Source organism: Chinchilla lanigera, unplaced genomic scaffold, assembly GCF_000276665.1.
Source record: "Chinchilla lanigera isolate Chin_1 unplaced genomic scaffold, ChiLan1.0 scaffold00020, whole genome shotgun sequence".
Taxonomy (NCBI): Eukaryota; Metazoa; Chordata; class Mammalia; order Rodentia; family Chinchillidae; genus Chinchilla; species Chinchilla lanigera.
The window spans coordinates 3,819,870-3,834,870 of record NW_004955421.1 but is presented as its reverse complement, the minus strand read 5'-3'; the positions used below and the strand labels follow the sequence as shown (position 1 = coordinate 3,834,870).

Sequence of the window (15,001 nt, the reverse complement as noted above, 5' to 3'; positions counted from 1 at the left end):
TCTTTGTTTCTTTTTTTGATTTCTTAATGATACCCATTCTTTCTGGAGTAAGTTGGGACCTCAGTATTGTTTTAATTTGCATGTCTGTAATGGCCCATGAAGTTGAACATTTTTTCATGTATTTATTGGATATTTGTACTTCTTCTGAGAAGTATCTGTTCATTTAGAGTGCCCATTCTTAAACTGAATCATTTATTTTGGGAGTCTAAGTTTTTTGAGTTCTTTATGTATTCTAGATATCAGTCCTCTGGGGAATAATTGATAATTTTTGTCTATTCACTCTGTTGGTTGTTTCTTTTGCTGTGCAGAAGGTTTTTAATTTGATATGATTGTTTGTCAATTTTGGACATTATTTTTGTGCAATTGGGTTTTTGTTTAGAAAGTCCTTACCTATACCTATGTCTTCAAGAGTTTTACCTATTTTGTCTTCCAGCAGATTGTTTCTGTTTTGATATTTATATCTTTGGTCCACTTTGATTTTAGCTTAGTGCATGGTGAGAGATATGGGTCTAGGACTTCTTTTTTAGAGCAAAGAGTAGCTTTCTGGCTGCAGTCTCCTCTCCCCATATTTGCTGCTGTTTGCTAAAACTCTGTAAAGGGTTTATGATGCCATATTTTTTCACAATATTTATTTTCCTACACATCCTAGGTATAGTCATAGTGATCCATTCTCAGACTTTTGTATATTTCTCAACTTTGTGTACTCCATAGAGCAAACATTTCCCCCATTAGGGTCAGTGGGATCAGAATAATTATTCTCAGGGGGCTAAATTCTGTGTGTGCATGTGTGTGTGAAACAAAATTGAGTATTTACATTTACATTTGAAACCATAGCCCCTATTTCTGTAACTCTGAGTAAAGTTTCCCTAAAGGTCTTTGAGTTAATTTTTCCTGCCTTCTACTCTCACTCCTATGAAGATCATCAGCAACTCTTACTGGCTATATCTCCAGAATTCACTTTACATTGACCCATTCTTGTGTATCTTGCCTTCTGCCAAGATGACCTAGGATTTTCCCTTAGATTTTATTAATCCCTAGATTAAGTTCTTCTAGTACTGTATTGTCCAGTGTGGTAGCCCCTAAATAAAGGTGGCTATATACATATTAAAGTTGTAATGAATAGCATTGCTTTCCTATGTGCTTCAGATGAACCCCATGCCCTGATGATGACCTTCAGGATCTAAGGTCATCCATCATTGATCTTGCAGTCATTACCTGCTCCTTCGACTTCACTTCTATATCCTATCACCTAGCACTTACAATTTTTTTTTTTAACCTGGTGCTTCTGTAACTGTGAAACTCAGAGCTTTTGCATATATCATTTCTCAGGCTTGGATACTTACTTCCTCTATTCACCGGGGTAACTATTTTTTTGAGCTTGACTGTAAAGGCCAGTTCCAAATGAGACTTTCTTTGACCCTCTACAATTTTTTTTAGACAGGGTCTTGCTTTTTAGACAAGGTCTTGCTTTTAGACAGGCTGGCCTTGGATTCACTGTGTAGTCCAGTCTAGCCTCAAACTCATGGCAATCCTCCTGCCTAAGCCTCCTGAGTGCTGGGATTATAGGCATGTGCCACCATTTCTAGCTGACTCTCTACAATCTAAGCTATATATTTTTTTTGTTGCATTTTTTCTTACACCCTCTCTAACAGACAGTAAACTTCTGGTGGGAATAGTGGCTGTCCTTTTACCATCAAATTTGTGACTGCCCAGCATGTTATCTAGTATGGGGTAAATGTTATGTAAATATTAAGATTAGAATATTTTTAAAGTCATAGATCCTAATGGAAGGCACATATATGTTGAGTGAATGTGTGAAACTTCACTAGAAGAAGTATTGTTTTAAAAGCAATAAAAAGACTATGGATATTAGGGAGGTAGTTATTTATGATATTTGCTTTTTGCTGGGAATATAACTTTTAGTATATAAATTTTACAAAGGCAGTTCAGAGCTGGACTAGTCGTCTGGTGTTTACAGCACCATCTTAACTCTGATGTGCATGTAGTTCAGTACAAATGTGGCTGTGTACATTAAGGAGGAATAATTTAAAGTTGATGGACAAAGCGGATCAGCTAGACTGGGACAGGCCTAGGTTTTCTGCAGGCCACTTAACTGGGTTTTGATAGGTTGGGGCAGGCTGGTGAGACAGCCTGAGGTGCATAGTGGCAAGGTGAATGTCTTTCTTGTTCCATTTAAATACCTTGGGGAGGGAAGGCTTGGACGTAGCACTTCATACTTTTCCAGAGGTCTATGAAAGATTTGAGTTTCTTTTAAAAAAATCTATCCATATTCTTCTATTCCAACATTTGCATTCCCATGGGGAAGGGAAGCAAAGGAAACAAAATGAGTCCTGAGGCTGAGGTCTGAATTTGGTGTCTTATCATGGACACTGTGGTTACTTTCCTGAGGAGGAAGGAGTCAGTTTTAAGAATTACTCTCTTTGGACTTAGCTTGGAATTGTCCCTACTTCCGCTATTCTGGGGCTGATTTTGTGTCATTGACTGCTTTGGGCCATTTTCTGATAGGACTTTAATTAAAAAGAAAGGGTACCCCAAAACAAGTGAAGTAAATAAATTTGTTACTGTAGGGAAAGCTGAACTCTCCTCTGTATGCCTTAATGCTTACGTGGGCTCCTTGGCTGGACCTAGGAATCCAATTAATATGAAAGCTGATTAAGAAGAAAGCATTAAGTTTTACTAGTATTACATGGAGATCCTCCTAACAGAATGATATAGGCTTACTTGTTCATTAAACATAATTATTGCTAAAACATAACTATTGTTAAAAGTACATTTATTAATTCACATCCCATTTACATTTGGTTTTCTTATTTTTAGGTTAAGCTCAGAATTTTTTTTATTTTAAGTTTTATTTTAAAGAGAGTAGTAAATGAGAGAGGAAAAAAAAAGAACAATAGCAGCATACCAGTATCACAAACATAAACAAACCAAAGCAAGAACATTTAAAGTGATACAGGGTTTCAAGACAAAATAATATGAATTAACAGTGGTTGTTATAGTACATATTGCTGTTTTCAACTATGTTGCTCAGATTACCAGATGTAAGAAGGAAGATTGTTCAAACCATTAAAGAGAATAAGAAAATAATTATTAGATAACACATTAGAGATAATACAGAGTTTCATTAGACAAGATGGTAGGAATTCACCATGGTAGTTCCATTGCATATTGTTACCTTCAAAGCAGTTGCTCAGGTTACCAGATATAAGCGTGCAAAATTGGTCAGAACATAAAAAATTTTAAGCATTAACTATTCCTTTCAGTATAGCATCAGACATAAGCAATACAGTTATTGCAGCTATTCATATATGTATTTATATTTTGCCTGCCTTCTTTCTTTTTTTCTTCTTTCTTTCATCCCAGTCATTCCTTCCTTTGTAAGCTCAGAATTTTTATGACCTTTAATAACTCCTAGAGCTAAAAGTTATGTACCTATATTATATTTAATGTTAATGTCTGTTTTAATTAGACTAATAATATTTTATATCAGAACTTACTACAATTATATAATCTTTAAAAACAGTTGAGTTTATTATGTAATTCATGAGTGCAGTAAGTCATTTTGCACTATATAGACAAAAACCAAAGACATATATAAATATGCTGATATCAGCATATATGCTGATCACAGTGTACCATATTTATGTATACATGTATATGTGAAAGTATAGACAAAAATAAAGATCCTGTTGTCTTCATTTTGAAATTTTAGTCCATGAGACAAGTTCAAAAGCTTACTAATTTATAAAGGCTTTTGGATCCAAAAGAGAAAATAGAGGCCTCAAAAATATACGCATACCCTGAATATCAATCTTAAATTAAACTGAATTGACCATAGAGCTTTTAAAAATTTCTTAAATATCTCATCATCAGGTTTTATCAGAAAGAGGCAACAAATACTTTCAGCCTTTTTTGCACCCCTAGAGAATTACTCTCTTTGAAGTTTGAATTTTAAAAGAAATAGTTTTCAGGTAAGACTGCGACCGAATTTATATCTTAAAAACACAGAGAAATACTGTAAATTTTTACCAAAAGGGAGTTTTAGGAGATATATTTGCCTTTTAAATATGTAAGGTTATCACTAAACTTTTACTTTTTTTAATGTAGGAAACTATCAATTTTATTGCCTCCTTTCTTATATAGTTCCCATAAGCATTCTGAGATAAATAAGTGGGCTAAGTTTTATATAGTCTGCTTTCTGTCGTTCTTCCTTTTTGGAGATAGAGTCTCACTATGTAGTTTTTTTAAAAAATCAGATTTTATTGGTACATTTTATATATACATAGCGATCACATTCTTCATAGAGAATTTGTACCTGTACATGATATAACTTGTTTATTTTTTCTCCCATTCCCTTCCCCTCCCTCAACCCTTCTTCCCTTCCCTATTTACAAAAGCTTTGTTCCCATATTTTCTTCCTTTTCTCATTTTTTAACTTTTCTTTCCTTTTCTCCTCCCCTCTCTTATTCCCCTCCCCATTTGAACAATTTCTTCCTATTTCACAATATCTATTATACACTTTGGTCTTTATTTACACTTTTGGTTTCTCACAACAGAGAAACAATGCAGTATTTACACATGTGTGTCTGGTTTATTTCACATAAGAGTATGGTCTCAAGGTTTCATCCATTTACCCAGAAATGTCTCAAGTTTATCCTTCTTTATGGCCAAGTAGTACTCCATTGTAGAAAAAAACCCCCACATCTTCTTTATCCATTCACCAGTTGATGGGCATATGGTTTTTTCCCCAAGATTTGGCTACTACAACCTATGCTGCTATAAACATGTGTGTGCATATATCACTATGGTGTGATGCTTTTAATTATTTCAGGAAGATGCCAAGAAGGGGCATAGTAGGGTTAAAAAGAACCTCTAGTCCTAGTTTTTTGAGGAATCTAAACACTGATGTCCACAGTGGTTACACCAGTCTACACTCCCATCAACAGTGAAGAAAGGTTCCTTTTTTCCCACAGCTCCTCCAGCATTTGTTATTGGTTTATTTCTTAATAATAGCCATTCTTTCCGGGATGAGATGGAATCTCAGTGTTGTTTTAATTTGCATCTCCCAAATGACCAGCGATGTTGAATATTTTTTCATATATTTATTTGCTGTTTGTACTTTGTCATCTAAGAAGTGTGTATTCATCTCAAGTGCCCATCTTTGGATTGGGTCTTTAAATTTGGGGGGGGGTTCTGATTTTTTTGAGTTCTTTATATGTTCCAGAGAGTAATTCTTTGTCTGAGTGTACAGCTGGCAAAATTTTTTTCCCACACTGGGGGTTTTCTCTTCACTATGCTGGTGGTTTCTCTTGCTGTGGAAATAGCTATGTAGTTCTTGAACTCAAAGTGTAGCCCAGGCAGAGATCCTCCTGCCTCACCCTCCCAAGTGTTGGGATCACAGTTGTGCACTACTAAGCCTGGCCCAAAAGGATTTGAGGCAGGGTCTCCCTCTATATGCCAGGCTGACCTTGAACTCACCATGTAGCCCAGGCTATCCTTGAACTCATCAGTGATCCTCCTGTCTCATCCTTCTGAGTGCTGGGATTACATGGGCTAGTTTTAAAGGCATATTTCAGACCCAGTTTTCAGGCATATTTCAAAAAACAGTTGCTTTTAATTCCCCTAAGAACTGTCGCAGCCTGAATGATTCAAGTGTGTGACATATCTATCCAATTGTATTATCTTTAATTTGTTCTTTTGTCAGAGAAATAAAGTTTCTTGATATAAACTGGAAATAGAAGATGGAAGTAAAATAATAGTTCTGTTCTGGATTTAGAGGGGTTTGTTATTGAAATGTCTTAATAAATTGCTTTATTTATTTCTTTTTTTGAGTATACAATTCCATTTCACCTCCAGAGAAAAAGTGAAATTAAAAATTGCTCCGATGCTTTAAATATAATTCAGAGTTTTAAATCAAAGGAATGCCTAGGCAAATGATTCAAAGTATAATAAATACTTATACATGGGACCAAAACAAATAAGGACTAGGGTCTCTACAAAAAAGGAGCAGAAATGCAACCCTATCAAAATCTAAGCCACTGTCTATGCCAGCCTAAAGGAAGATTTAGTAGCTAAACATGGGCTTGTAAACCACATTTCTATCGAGCCGTATTTTGGAATTCCAACCTTTACATTGGCCTTGTACACAGGAAGGTCAGATAAATCCTGTGCTCCCTTAGAGACAGAAAGACAAAAACAAGCTGTTTTTGGATAAAACAAAAACCAGGAGCTGTTTATGGGAGAAGAAAATTACAAGGGATACCTCAAATTCAAGAATCATACAAAAAATTCAAAACAGTTTTCCTGAGCAAATGAGAATAAACTGAGAAAGAATTCTAGTGGGTTTTAAAAATATATTTTAAAGACATAGCAAGACTTTTTAGAGAAAAACTGAAGTGCTTTCCCGACAGCTTTTCTAAATGTAAAGGACTGTGCATGTCTGTGATGTCATACTGACCAGAATTTCATTGAGAGCTTTTCATTAGCTTTTAAAAGTTTTGCTATGGGACAGGACAGGTACAGTAACTTACTGCAAATAGAAGGTATGAGTCAGGGTGAATCAGAATAAAAAACAAAGCTGAGCAGGGGCAAATTGAATTGTAGGAATTGAAGTAACAGTAGTAGCTGGATTAGAGAAGCCAGGGGCATTCTGGAAGTCACTGTAGAAGTTCTGACACCTATGATCCGGAGTTTACCTCAGAGACAAACTAGGACAGACTGGAAAGCAAAAGACCTTTGTTACCACAGGTGGTTAAGGATTATGTACGGTAGTGTCTTCAGTCACCCATGAAAATATGAGATGCCTGCAGCCACAGGCCTGCTGATCTGTGACACCACACAGGCAATACTAGGATGGGCGTTTCCTAGCACCAGCCAAGCCAACAGAGGTAAGGACAATAAAACCCCTTTGTGGACCGGGAAGCTCTTATTAACACAGACATCCCTGAGTGCTCGGCACAGTCCAATATAGTTCTGCTTAATATCTTACAGGTCTTGACTTCTCAGACTTTTGAGAGAAGGTGTTTCTTTTGGATACAAAGCCAAAGTCTTAGAATGTAAGACAAGATGAGAGGGGACCCTCATCCACCTTTTTGTTTTAGGGACCCCCAGCAAAGTTTTACTTAAATAGACATTGTCTGGTGGGAACCACAAATCTGCCAGTCTGCAGAACAGCACCACCTGCCTTTAACAATAGGCTTATATGGTATAGAACTACATCTTGTTTCTTCCTATGAGTTCATTCCTTTTCACAAATGACTCAGGAAGACAAGATGAAGGAAAAAGATCAAATAGGGTTCCACAGTAGTCACAAAACACCCCAAATTGCTCTGGCCTTCTAGAACAACTTTGCCAAGTGTTTTCTGCCAGTCTGAATTTTTTTAGAGAGGGAAAGGGACAAGAAGAGACCTACCACTATGGCCTTGAAAGTCCCCACAAGAGATTCGGGAGGCTGACTGGTTAAGATATACAACCTGTTGCCAACATTTTGTCAGAGGTCCAGGATCTCAACTGCAGCAGCCTTGGAGCAAGTACTGTAGCAGCCAGTGAAGGAGAGCCCATTTTGGTGGCAAATTTTGTGGGCAACAGTTCTTGTGTGGGCTTCTTGGCTGGATCTATGAAATCTAATTAATGTAAGAGGCGATTAGGAAGAGAGAGCAGAAGTTTTATTAATTTTGCATGTACATGGGCCCTTTCCCAAGAAAGAAATGTCCAAAGAAATGTCAAAAGCTTTATTCTTTTTAGACAGAGAACAATAGATTTATGAAGGAATGAGAAGACAAATGTCCGTCTGGAGTAAGGAGAAGACTTCTAGGGATGTTAAGAGGTATAATGAGGGAGGATGTAGAAGCTAGAGGAAGATAAGAATCACTTCAGAGTTTCTTTATTCAGGTTTACTGCAGCCCCAATTACCCGTCTCTGGTGATCAAGGCTATTTTCTAGCATTGCTATGTGAAGACCATCCCTCCCAAAAGAATCCCTAGGTCTTGCTGCATGTAGGTAAAGACAGGGCAATGGCACTTCTGACAGTTACAGCTTCTCAAGTGATTTCAGCTTGAAATAACCAATATACCAATCTGGCATATTTTGAGATGGCACATGTTTAATTCATTGTCAAGAATTGATGATCTCCAGAGACTGATAATTGGGGCTGCAGTGAACCTGAATGAACAAGCTCTGAAGTAAACTTTATCTTTCACAAGCTCCTGCCTACTCTCAGTATATCCTTATAATTCATTCCTTTTGTCCAGATAGCCATTTGTCTCAGTCATTCAGGTGCTAATAGATGAAGGTAAATCTTTCTCTGACCATTTCAGCTCCCTTGGGAATTCTACCATTTGTAGGCTTTGCTCTGTTGCTGTAAGTCAGTTATAAAAATTGATGTGTAGATATGCAACAGATAATAAAAACCACAAGTACCTGGATCTGCTGTGTTTCATATTTGCTTGTTTCAATATCCATTGAGTGCATTTGCATTTTTCTTGCTTTTGCTTCCTCATTATAGGTAAACAGACTGTGATACCTTCCAACAACTGGACTTTGAAATCTCTAAGGGACATAATGAAACTGACTGCAAGTCAACACTGCAGCTATGAAACTATCTTTACATATGCTGTCGCTTTTGCATCATTATTAAAATTGAAAGCATAGGGGTGTGTGTGGTACTAGCCAGACAATCACATATCACAGTAACATTGCTGAATGCTGACCTTTTAATCCTTTGTTCTGGTCTTTTAGAGTGTAGTTCAGTTCTTTAGGTCAGGCCACCTAGGTTTCAGTTCCAGAACTACCACTTTCCATGTGATAGTGGCAAGCAGCTTCACTTCTCTTGCCTTGGTTTCCCTCTGTAAAATGGGGACACAATCAAGCCTACCTCATGGGGTTTCTTCTAAGACTGAAAGATGCAATAATGTAAAGCACATAGTAGGTGCTCAGTACATGCTAGCTATCAATTCTATTGTCATGGTAAATTATTACCCTTGCATTTAATAATTTTATAGTATAAATAGGCTGCCAGTAATTTTTAAAAAAGACAATTGAGCCATATTCTATGATGGAGATATAAAGCATTCTTCCTTAAAATGAGAATGTAACTCTTAAGGAATTTTATTAGAAAGAGAAAAGGCTTCCAGGAAGTTGGCATTCTTCTTTTCTCCTTTGACCTGATTGTACCAGGAAAAGCATGAACATAGGTGGCTGAACACATTCAATGTCTGCTAAGATAACATTTATGCTCACTGTTGGTTTCTGGAGTGTGAAAAAATTCTGAAGTTAATAGCTTTTATTATATTTATAAATAGAAACATTCGTAGAAACATTTAATGATTGAATTCTTCATTAAAACACTAAATGTCTGAATTAAATCCTTAAAGACTCATTTTAATAACATTTATGGTCTGTTTCTTAAGGCAGTATGTTTTGGAGCAATTGGGAATTCAGAAAAACATAAAGAGAAAAATTAAAACCCTGTTTAATCCTCATAGTGTGGATGTTAACACTTTGGTATATTTTCAGTATATTTATATTTAAAATTTAATTTGGAACTATATGCCTTTTTATGTAGACTCTATTTTTCTTTTGCTAGCTAATCCTTATCGTTAAATGTTCTTTTACCACAATTTTAAAAATAAATAATATTCTACAGTGTGGATATTCTATAACTGATTTAATCTATTGTGTACTATGAGAAATTTAGGAATATTTTTTGATTTTTCACTGTGGTAAACATTCATGAGGCCAAATCTATCCACAATTGCAGTGTGTTTCCCCTGTAAGTAGTACTCTAGCCACTGGGGTCATCCTTTTAATTATTTTCCAATGATACTTTGTTTAATTTTCCATTTCTTTGTTCACTGGTGAGGGTGACCCTGTTAACCCACCTCCATATATTTAGGGATTATTTGTTATTTCTTTGTGAATTGTCTGTTTAGGATTCTTAAATTTGATTTAGGAAATTGGTCTTCTGTGCAGGGTAAAAGGCATTTATTTGTGAAGGAGTACCAACCCTTTGTCAGCTGTATTTTTTTGTTACAGTTGTTTGATCTTGGCTGGTTTAAGAAATATTTTTTGGATAGATGGCTGACAGTACTTGAAAGAAATACATTTCTTTAATCCCTTGTAAATCAATTCTGTACATTTTTCTCTTCTGTCATCTCTGTATAAGTGTGAGTCAGATAATTTAGAGCTTATTGAATGAAAGGTATTGGTAGAATTCTGTATTCTGCCTTGTTTAATAAGAGTTACATACCTCATTCTGATAAAACTTTGCGTAGGGAATGCAGTTCAGAAATCCCTTTCCTAGTTAGCACATATATATTTAAAATAGCTACCATGTATAATTGCTTGATTCTGCTCCTTTTCCTAATCCCCTGCCAGTATTTGAAATGATAAAAATAATAATTATTATTTATCCAAGAACTGAGTTGGTCAACAAGACACCCAATAGAGTTTTAAGACCCCGTCGATATAAGCTGTATGTGAGCACCTGAACTGTCCTCATACTTTGTGCGTATGTGTGTGTGTGCGCGCGCGTGCGCGCGCATACCTTCAGACTGAACCCAGGACCTTCTCATTAAGCTACATCCTCAGCTGTTTTTTACTTTTTATTTTAAGATAGGGTTTTACTAAGTTACCCACCAGGCTGGGCTTGAACATGTGATCCTTCTGCCTCAGACTCCCAAAGTGCTAGGATTACAGGCATGTGCCACTATACCTGCTTGTTTTTATATTTAAGACCCTCCCCCCACTGCTCTGCCTTCTCCACTGTCATCCTGGGAGGGGACAATCCTTACATATATCTTTTTTGATACCTACCTGTTCCCTGTCTCTTGGAAAATTGCTTCTTGAGGCTCTTTGGTGTTCTTTCCTCTTTGGCCTTTGTTCAGCACACTTACTGAGTCCTCTCTTGTGCTCAGCTCTGACAAGAGCTTCTATCTCCCAGGCCACATTTGAGAAAATCAGTGATGTGCATTCCTTCTGGGCTGGCATTCAGAGTATGGCACCACAAATATTTAAGTACCTGTGTGTGCTAAGCCATAGAGCTACAAAAAAGAACAAAATAGAGATTATGACATGGAAGAGTCAAGTACCCTTTGGGGATGCAGAAAAGTAAGCAGGCAGTGTGGCATCCTCAAGGATAAATACTACATGGCTTGTTTTATAGTATTTTGAAAAACATTAGGATAGGAGAACTTGTGGCCTCGTGTCCTAGCCACTTGTATGTGAAGCCTTCAGAATTATACCTCCGAATCTCATTCCACTGTTTTAAGAGGGTAGAAGAACCATCAACTCAGGCTTGCTTGTATCATTGTGGTACAGTGGTCAAGGACAGAAACTTGACTGTGGTCATTAATGCCATTAGCAGATGCTTAGGCAGATGACTTGAGCCCCTTTGAGCCTCAGTTTCCTCATTTGAACAGTGGAGACAGAGCCTCCATGTGGGCTATGGTGATGGACAAATGAGAATAGTCACTGCCAGTTATAGGAATGGTGTTTACTACCTGCAGGATTTATGTTATCCCATGCATAGAAACATAATTGGCAATGAATCAATGGCATGCTCTAGCCAAGTCTGAGGTCAGAAGAGAACTGCAAAAGAAAGTTTTCTCAGACACTGTCTAGTCCTCTGTTGGTGAGAGGTGTTGCCAGGGTGTGCTTTCTGAAAGTGGGTGGGGCCAAAAAGCACAAACTCCCTCACCAGACTCAGCAATGCAGATGTGAAGGGAATGTGCGCTGCGCGGGTCTGGCAGCAAGCCTCTCCTCGTCTGTCCAGGATGGACCCGGCAGTTTATGCAGAGCTATTAAAAGAATCTGGAAACCAGGTTCTTAGGAATGGCAACTTCTCTTTGGCTATCAGAAAGTATGATGAAGCCATCCACATTCTCCAGCAGTTATACCAGTGGGGGTAAGTGTTTGGATTTTTCAATCCATTTTTTTTTTTTTAAGTAAACGAGACTCTTTATGTTTTCTCTCTTTTTTTATCACACCACTTTGCTTCTGTTTCCTTTCTCTGTCATATCCTATTTATCTTTTCTGCATTGTTGGCTCAGGAATTGAGCGGAAATTAGTAGAAGAAAGAAAACAGAAAGTGAAACAACACTGTTGATAAAAATAACAGAACTTCCCCTTCTGTCCAGTTAGGGAACCAGAGTTCCTGGAGTGACTGAACTCAAACTTTCTTGTCATTCCTTTTATTGTTGATTTTTCTATGCCATTTACCCCCTGGTCACAGGGCCATACCATCTGGGCATTCAGGCTCCTTTTCAATTTTCTTGTCCCTTTAGAAAACTTCAGGAAATCTATTCTCAAGCAGTGTAATGTTGTGCCAGTCTTAGAAATTATTGAGGACCCCAGAGATTGTAGGTTTTTCCATATTATAGATATTAATATAGTCTCAATAAGAATTTAAAACTGAGAAAAATTAAAAATATATAATTTATTAAAAATACCAAAAATAGATCCATTATACTTTTATAAAAAATAGGTAAAATTTTCAAAACAAAAAATTTTGTCAAAAGAGTGCAACTTGCCTCAATGTCTGTCTCAGTAGAAGACAACTTCCTTCTTCCATCTGCTTCTGCATCCTGTTGTGATGTGACATCATATAATCTCTGGAAGATTCCCCATATGCTTGTGAGGGAATGAGTGAGAGAAGGCACCCGATGTCTTGGTATTATTGTTCTGTTAGTTTCCTACAGCGGCTATAACAAATTACTACAAACTTAGTGGCTTAAACCAATTTAAATTTATTCTCTTACAGTTCTGGAGATTAGAAGTCTGGAGTGAGTCTTATGGGACTAAAACCAAAGTGTTTTAGCAGGATACTACTCTGTGGAATATCTGAGAAGAGATTCTGTTTCCTTGCCTTTTCCATCTTTGAGTGACTGCTGGTATTCTTGGGCTTTTGCCCTCTTCTCCCAGTATCAAAATTCATTTTCTTATCTGCTTCTGTAATCACACTGCTTTCTCTTTTACTGTAATAATGTCTCCCTGTCCTAAGGACTCTTGTCAGTGTATCATAATCCTGTGTGGCCTCCTCTTCTTGAGATCTGTAAATTAATCCTATCTGCAAAGACCTATTTGCCATGAAAAGTAATGTGATTTGGGGGCTACTTTTCAGCCTACCACAACTGTGAAAGTATTTTGACTTTGTGGATCACCTAAATAGTTCTGGGGACCCTAGTAAACAAAAGATTAGCTTCCAAGAGAGGCTTCCAAGTAACAGTTGGGGACAGTTGTGTAGGGGGAACAGAGGATGGCATCTGTTGGGTGAACACAACCTAACCTTTTACTGAGAAATGTCACTAAATTACTGAAACATGGCTTTTATCTCCTATTGCCTGTCGTTTTGGTGTCTACACTGCAGTGTAATTGACTTGTGCCTGTAGTTTCTACTGATCTGCCTAATCCTGGTACAGATCAGGACGGTGTCAGAGTTGGGCCTACAGCCCTTTATTTAGGGCAAAACATTCAACTTTCTAAAGAGGTAGGGTTGCATAGTGGTTGTGATTATAAACTGACCCCACACTGTGTGTATTCATATCTCAGCCCGCCTTTTGCTACCTGAGTGACCACTAGTGGGACTTCTGCCTGGACCCTCACATATTGCCTTTCCTGACACTGTCCCTTTGCCTGTTGCCTGCTGCTTGCTTTCCTGTTGTTGGCAGCAAACATGGATTGAGGTGCATGTGATTTACTGAGCAACTAAGGGAAACAGGATGAGGCAGGGACAACTCCAGTGAGGGGTGGTGTCTAAACTGGAACCAGATTCAGCCTCACCCCACAGGAAGTTCTGGAGCAAGACCTTAACCACAGAGCTGGTTCTGCTTTGAGGTAAGGGGGCTAATCTTTTGTTTACCATATCAATCAGCTATCGGGTTGTAGGCTGTCAGACTGCTGGGGATTGTGCTATGAAGTGAGGCTCAGGCTGGGATAGCAGAATAATATAGATGGGATAGCTTAAACAATAGGAACTTATTTCTCACAGTTCTGAAGGCTGGAATTTCAAAATTGGTGCTTAATGATTTGGTTACCCTGTGAAGATTCTTCCTGGCTTGTAGCTGGCTGTCTCCTCTCTGTGTCCTCATGTGTTGGAGAGATTGAGCAAGTCTCTTACAAAGGCACTAAACCCCTGAGGGCCTTACCTCAGGACCTTGTTTAAACATTTACCTCCCAGAGGTCCCATTTCCAAATACTGTTGGAGTTTTAGGGAGCTTTGACATATGAATTTCGGGGGACACAGTTCAGTCCACAGCAGGGATATAACTTCCTGGGAAAGGGCAGCTCTCACTGGCTTGAGGATAAATCTCTGGAGAAAGGGGTGTTAAGAGCCTTTAGTTGCAATCAACAGTCACTGCAGCTGGGAAGGACTGTCCCATGCAGTCCCATGGCAAGGTGTCTGGTATTCTTTTTTTTTTTTTTTTTTTTTGGTATTGGGAATTGAACTCATGTCCTCAGGCTTGCCAGGCAAGCGCTTATACTGCTAAGCTATATCCCTGGCCCATGGCAAGGTGTCTGGGAAGGACACCATAGCTTCAACTACACTTGTGGCTGTGGCTCCCTTACTAATCTTCTGCTGCCTGCCCCACTGCTTCCTGTGTGCTTCTGCCTTATCTTTTCACCTAGAGGGACTGATGAGTGGTGAAAGAAGCCAAATACATAGAATGTTGAGGATGGTGACAATAATTATTCTTGTTTTTATCTGTAATGCTTTTCTATAATGATTTGTATATTTGAAATATCAAATAAAAAAGAAGTCATAAGCCTTGATTTTCCCCTCTGTGTGTCTTATAGTCAAGTGAGCTTCTGTCACCTGAGCTTCTGTCAACACTGTGCTATATATTTTTAAAATATTTTTTTCTTCTTCCAACTTGGTGTTGGCACTAACCTTGCTTAACCTTAACTTTGGACACAGGCAAGATTAGTACCTGCCTGCCATATTTTAGAGAGCCTGCCACTCCTGGCTTCATCTTTCCCTAGAGGC

The 15,001-nt window shown here is 37.9% G+C and overlaps 1 protein-coding gene across 4 annotated transcripts in view; it reads left to right on the top strand.

Annotated features, from left to right (window-relative positions):
* Trank1 (tetratricopeptide repeat and ankyrin repeat containing 1) overlaps window positions 1–15,001 on the top strand; it is a 145,377-nt gene that overhangs the window by 18,016 nt on the left and 112,360 nt on the right. For 3 of the 4 annotated variants that reach the window (XM_013513764.1, XM_013513766.1, XM_005383682.2), the window contains exon 1: window positions 11,717–11,923. The exons of the other annotated variant lie outside the window; for it this stretch is intronic. In XM_013513764.1, the coding sequence (XP_013369218.1) occupies window positions 11,745–11,923 (179 nt within the window). In that variant the 5' untranslated portion in view covers window positions 11,717–11,744. Of the gene's footprint in view, window positions 1–11,716; window positions 11,924–15,001 lie in introns of those variants that run through there. 4 annotated transcript variants of the gene reach the window in all.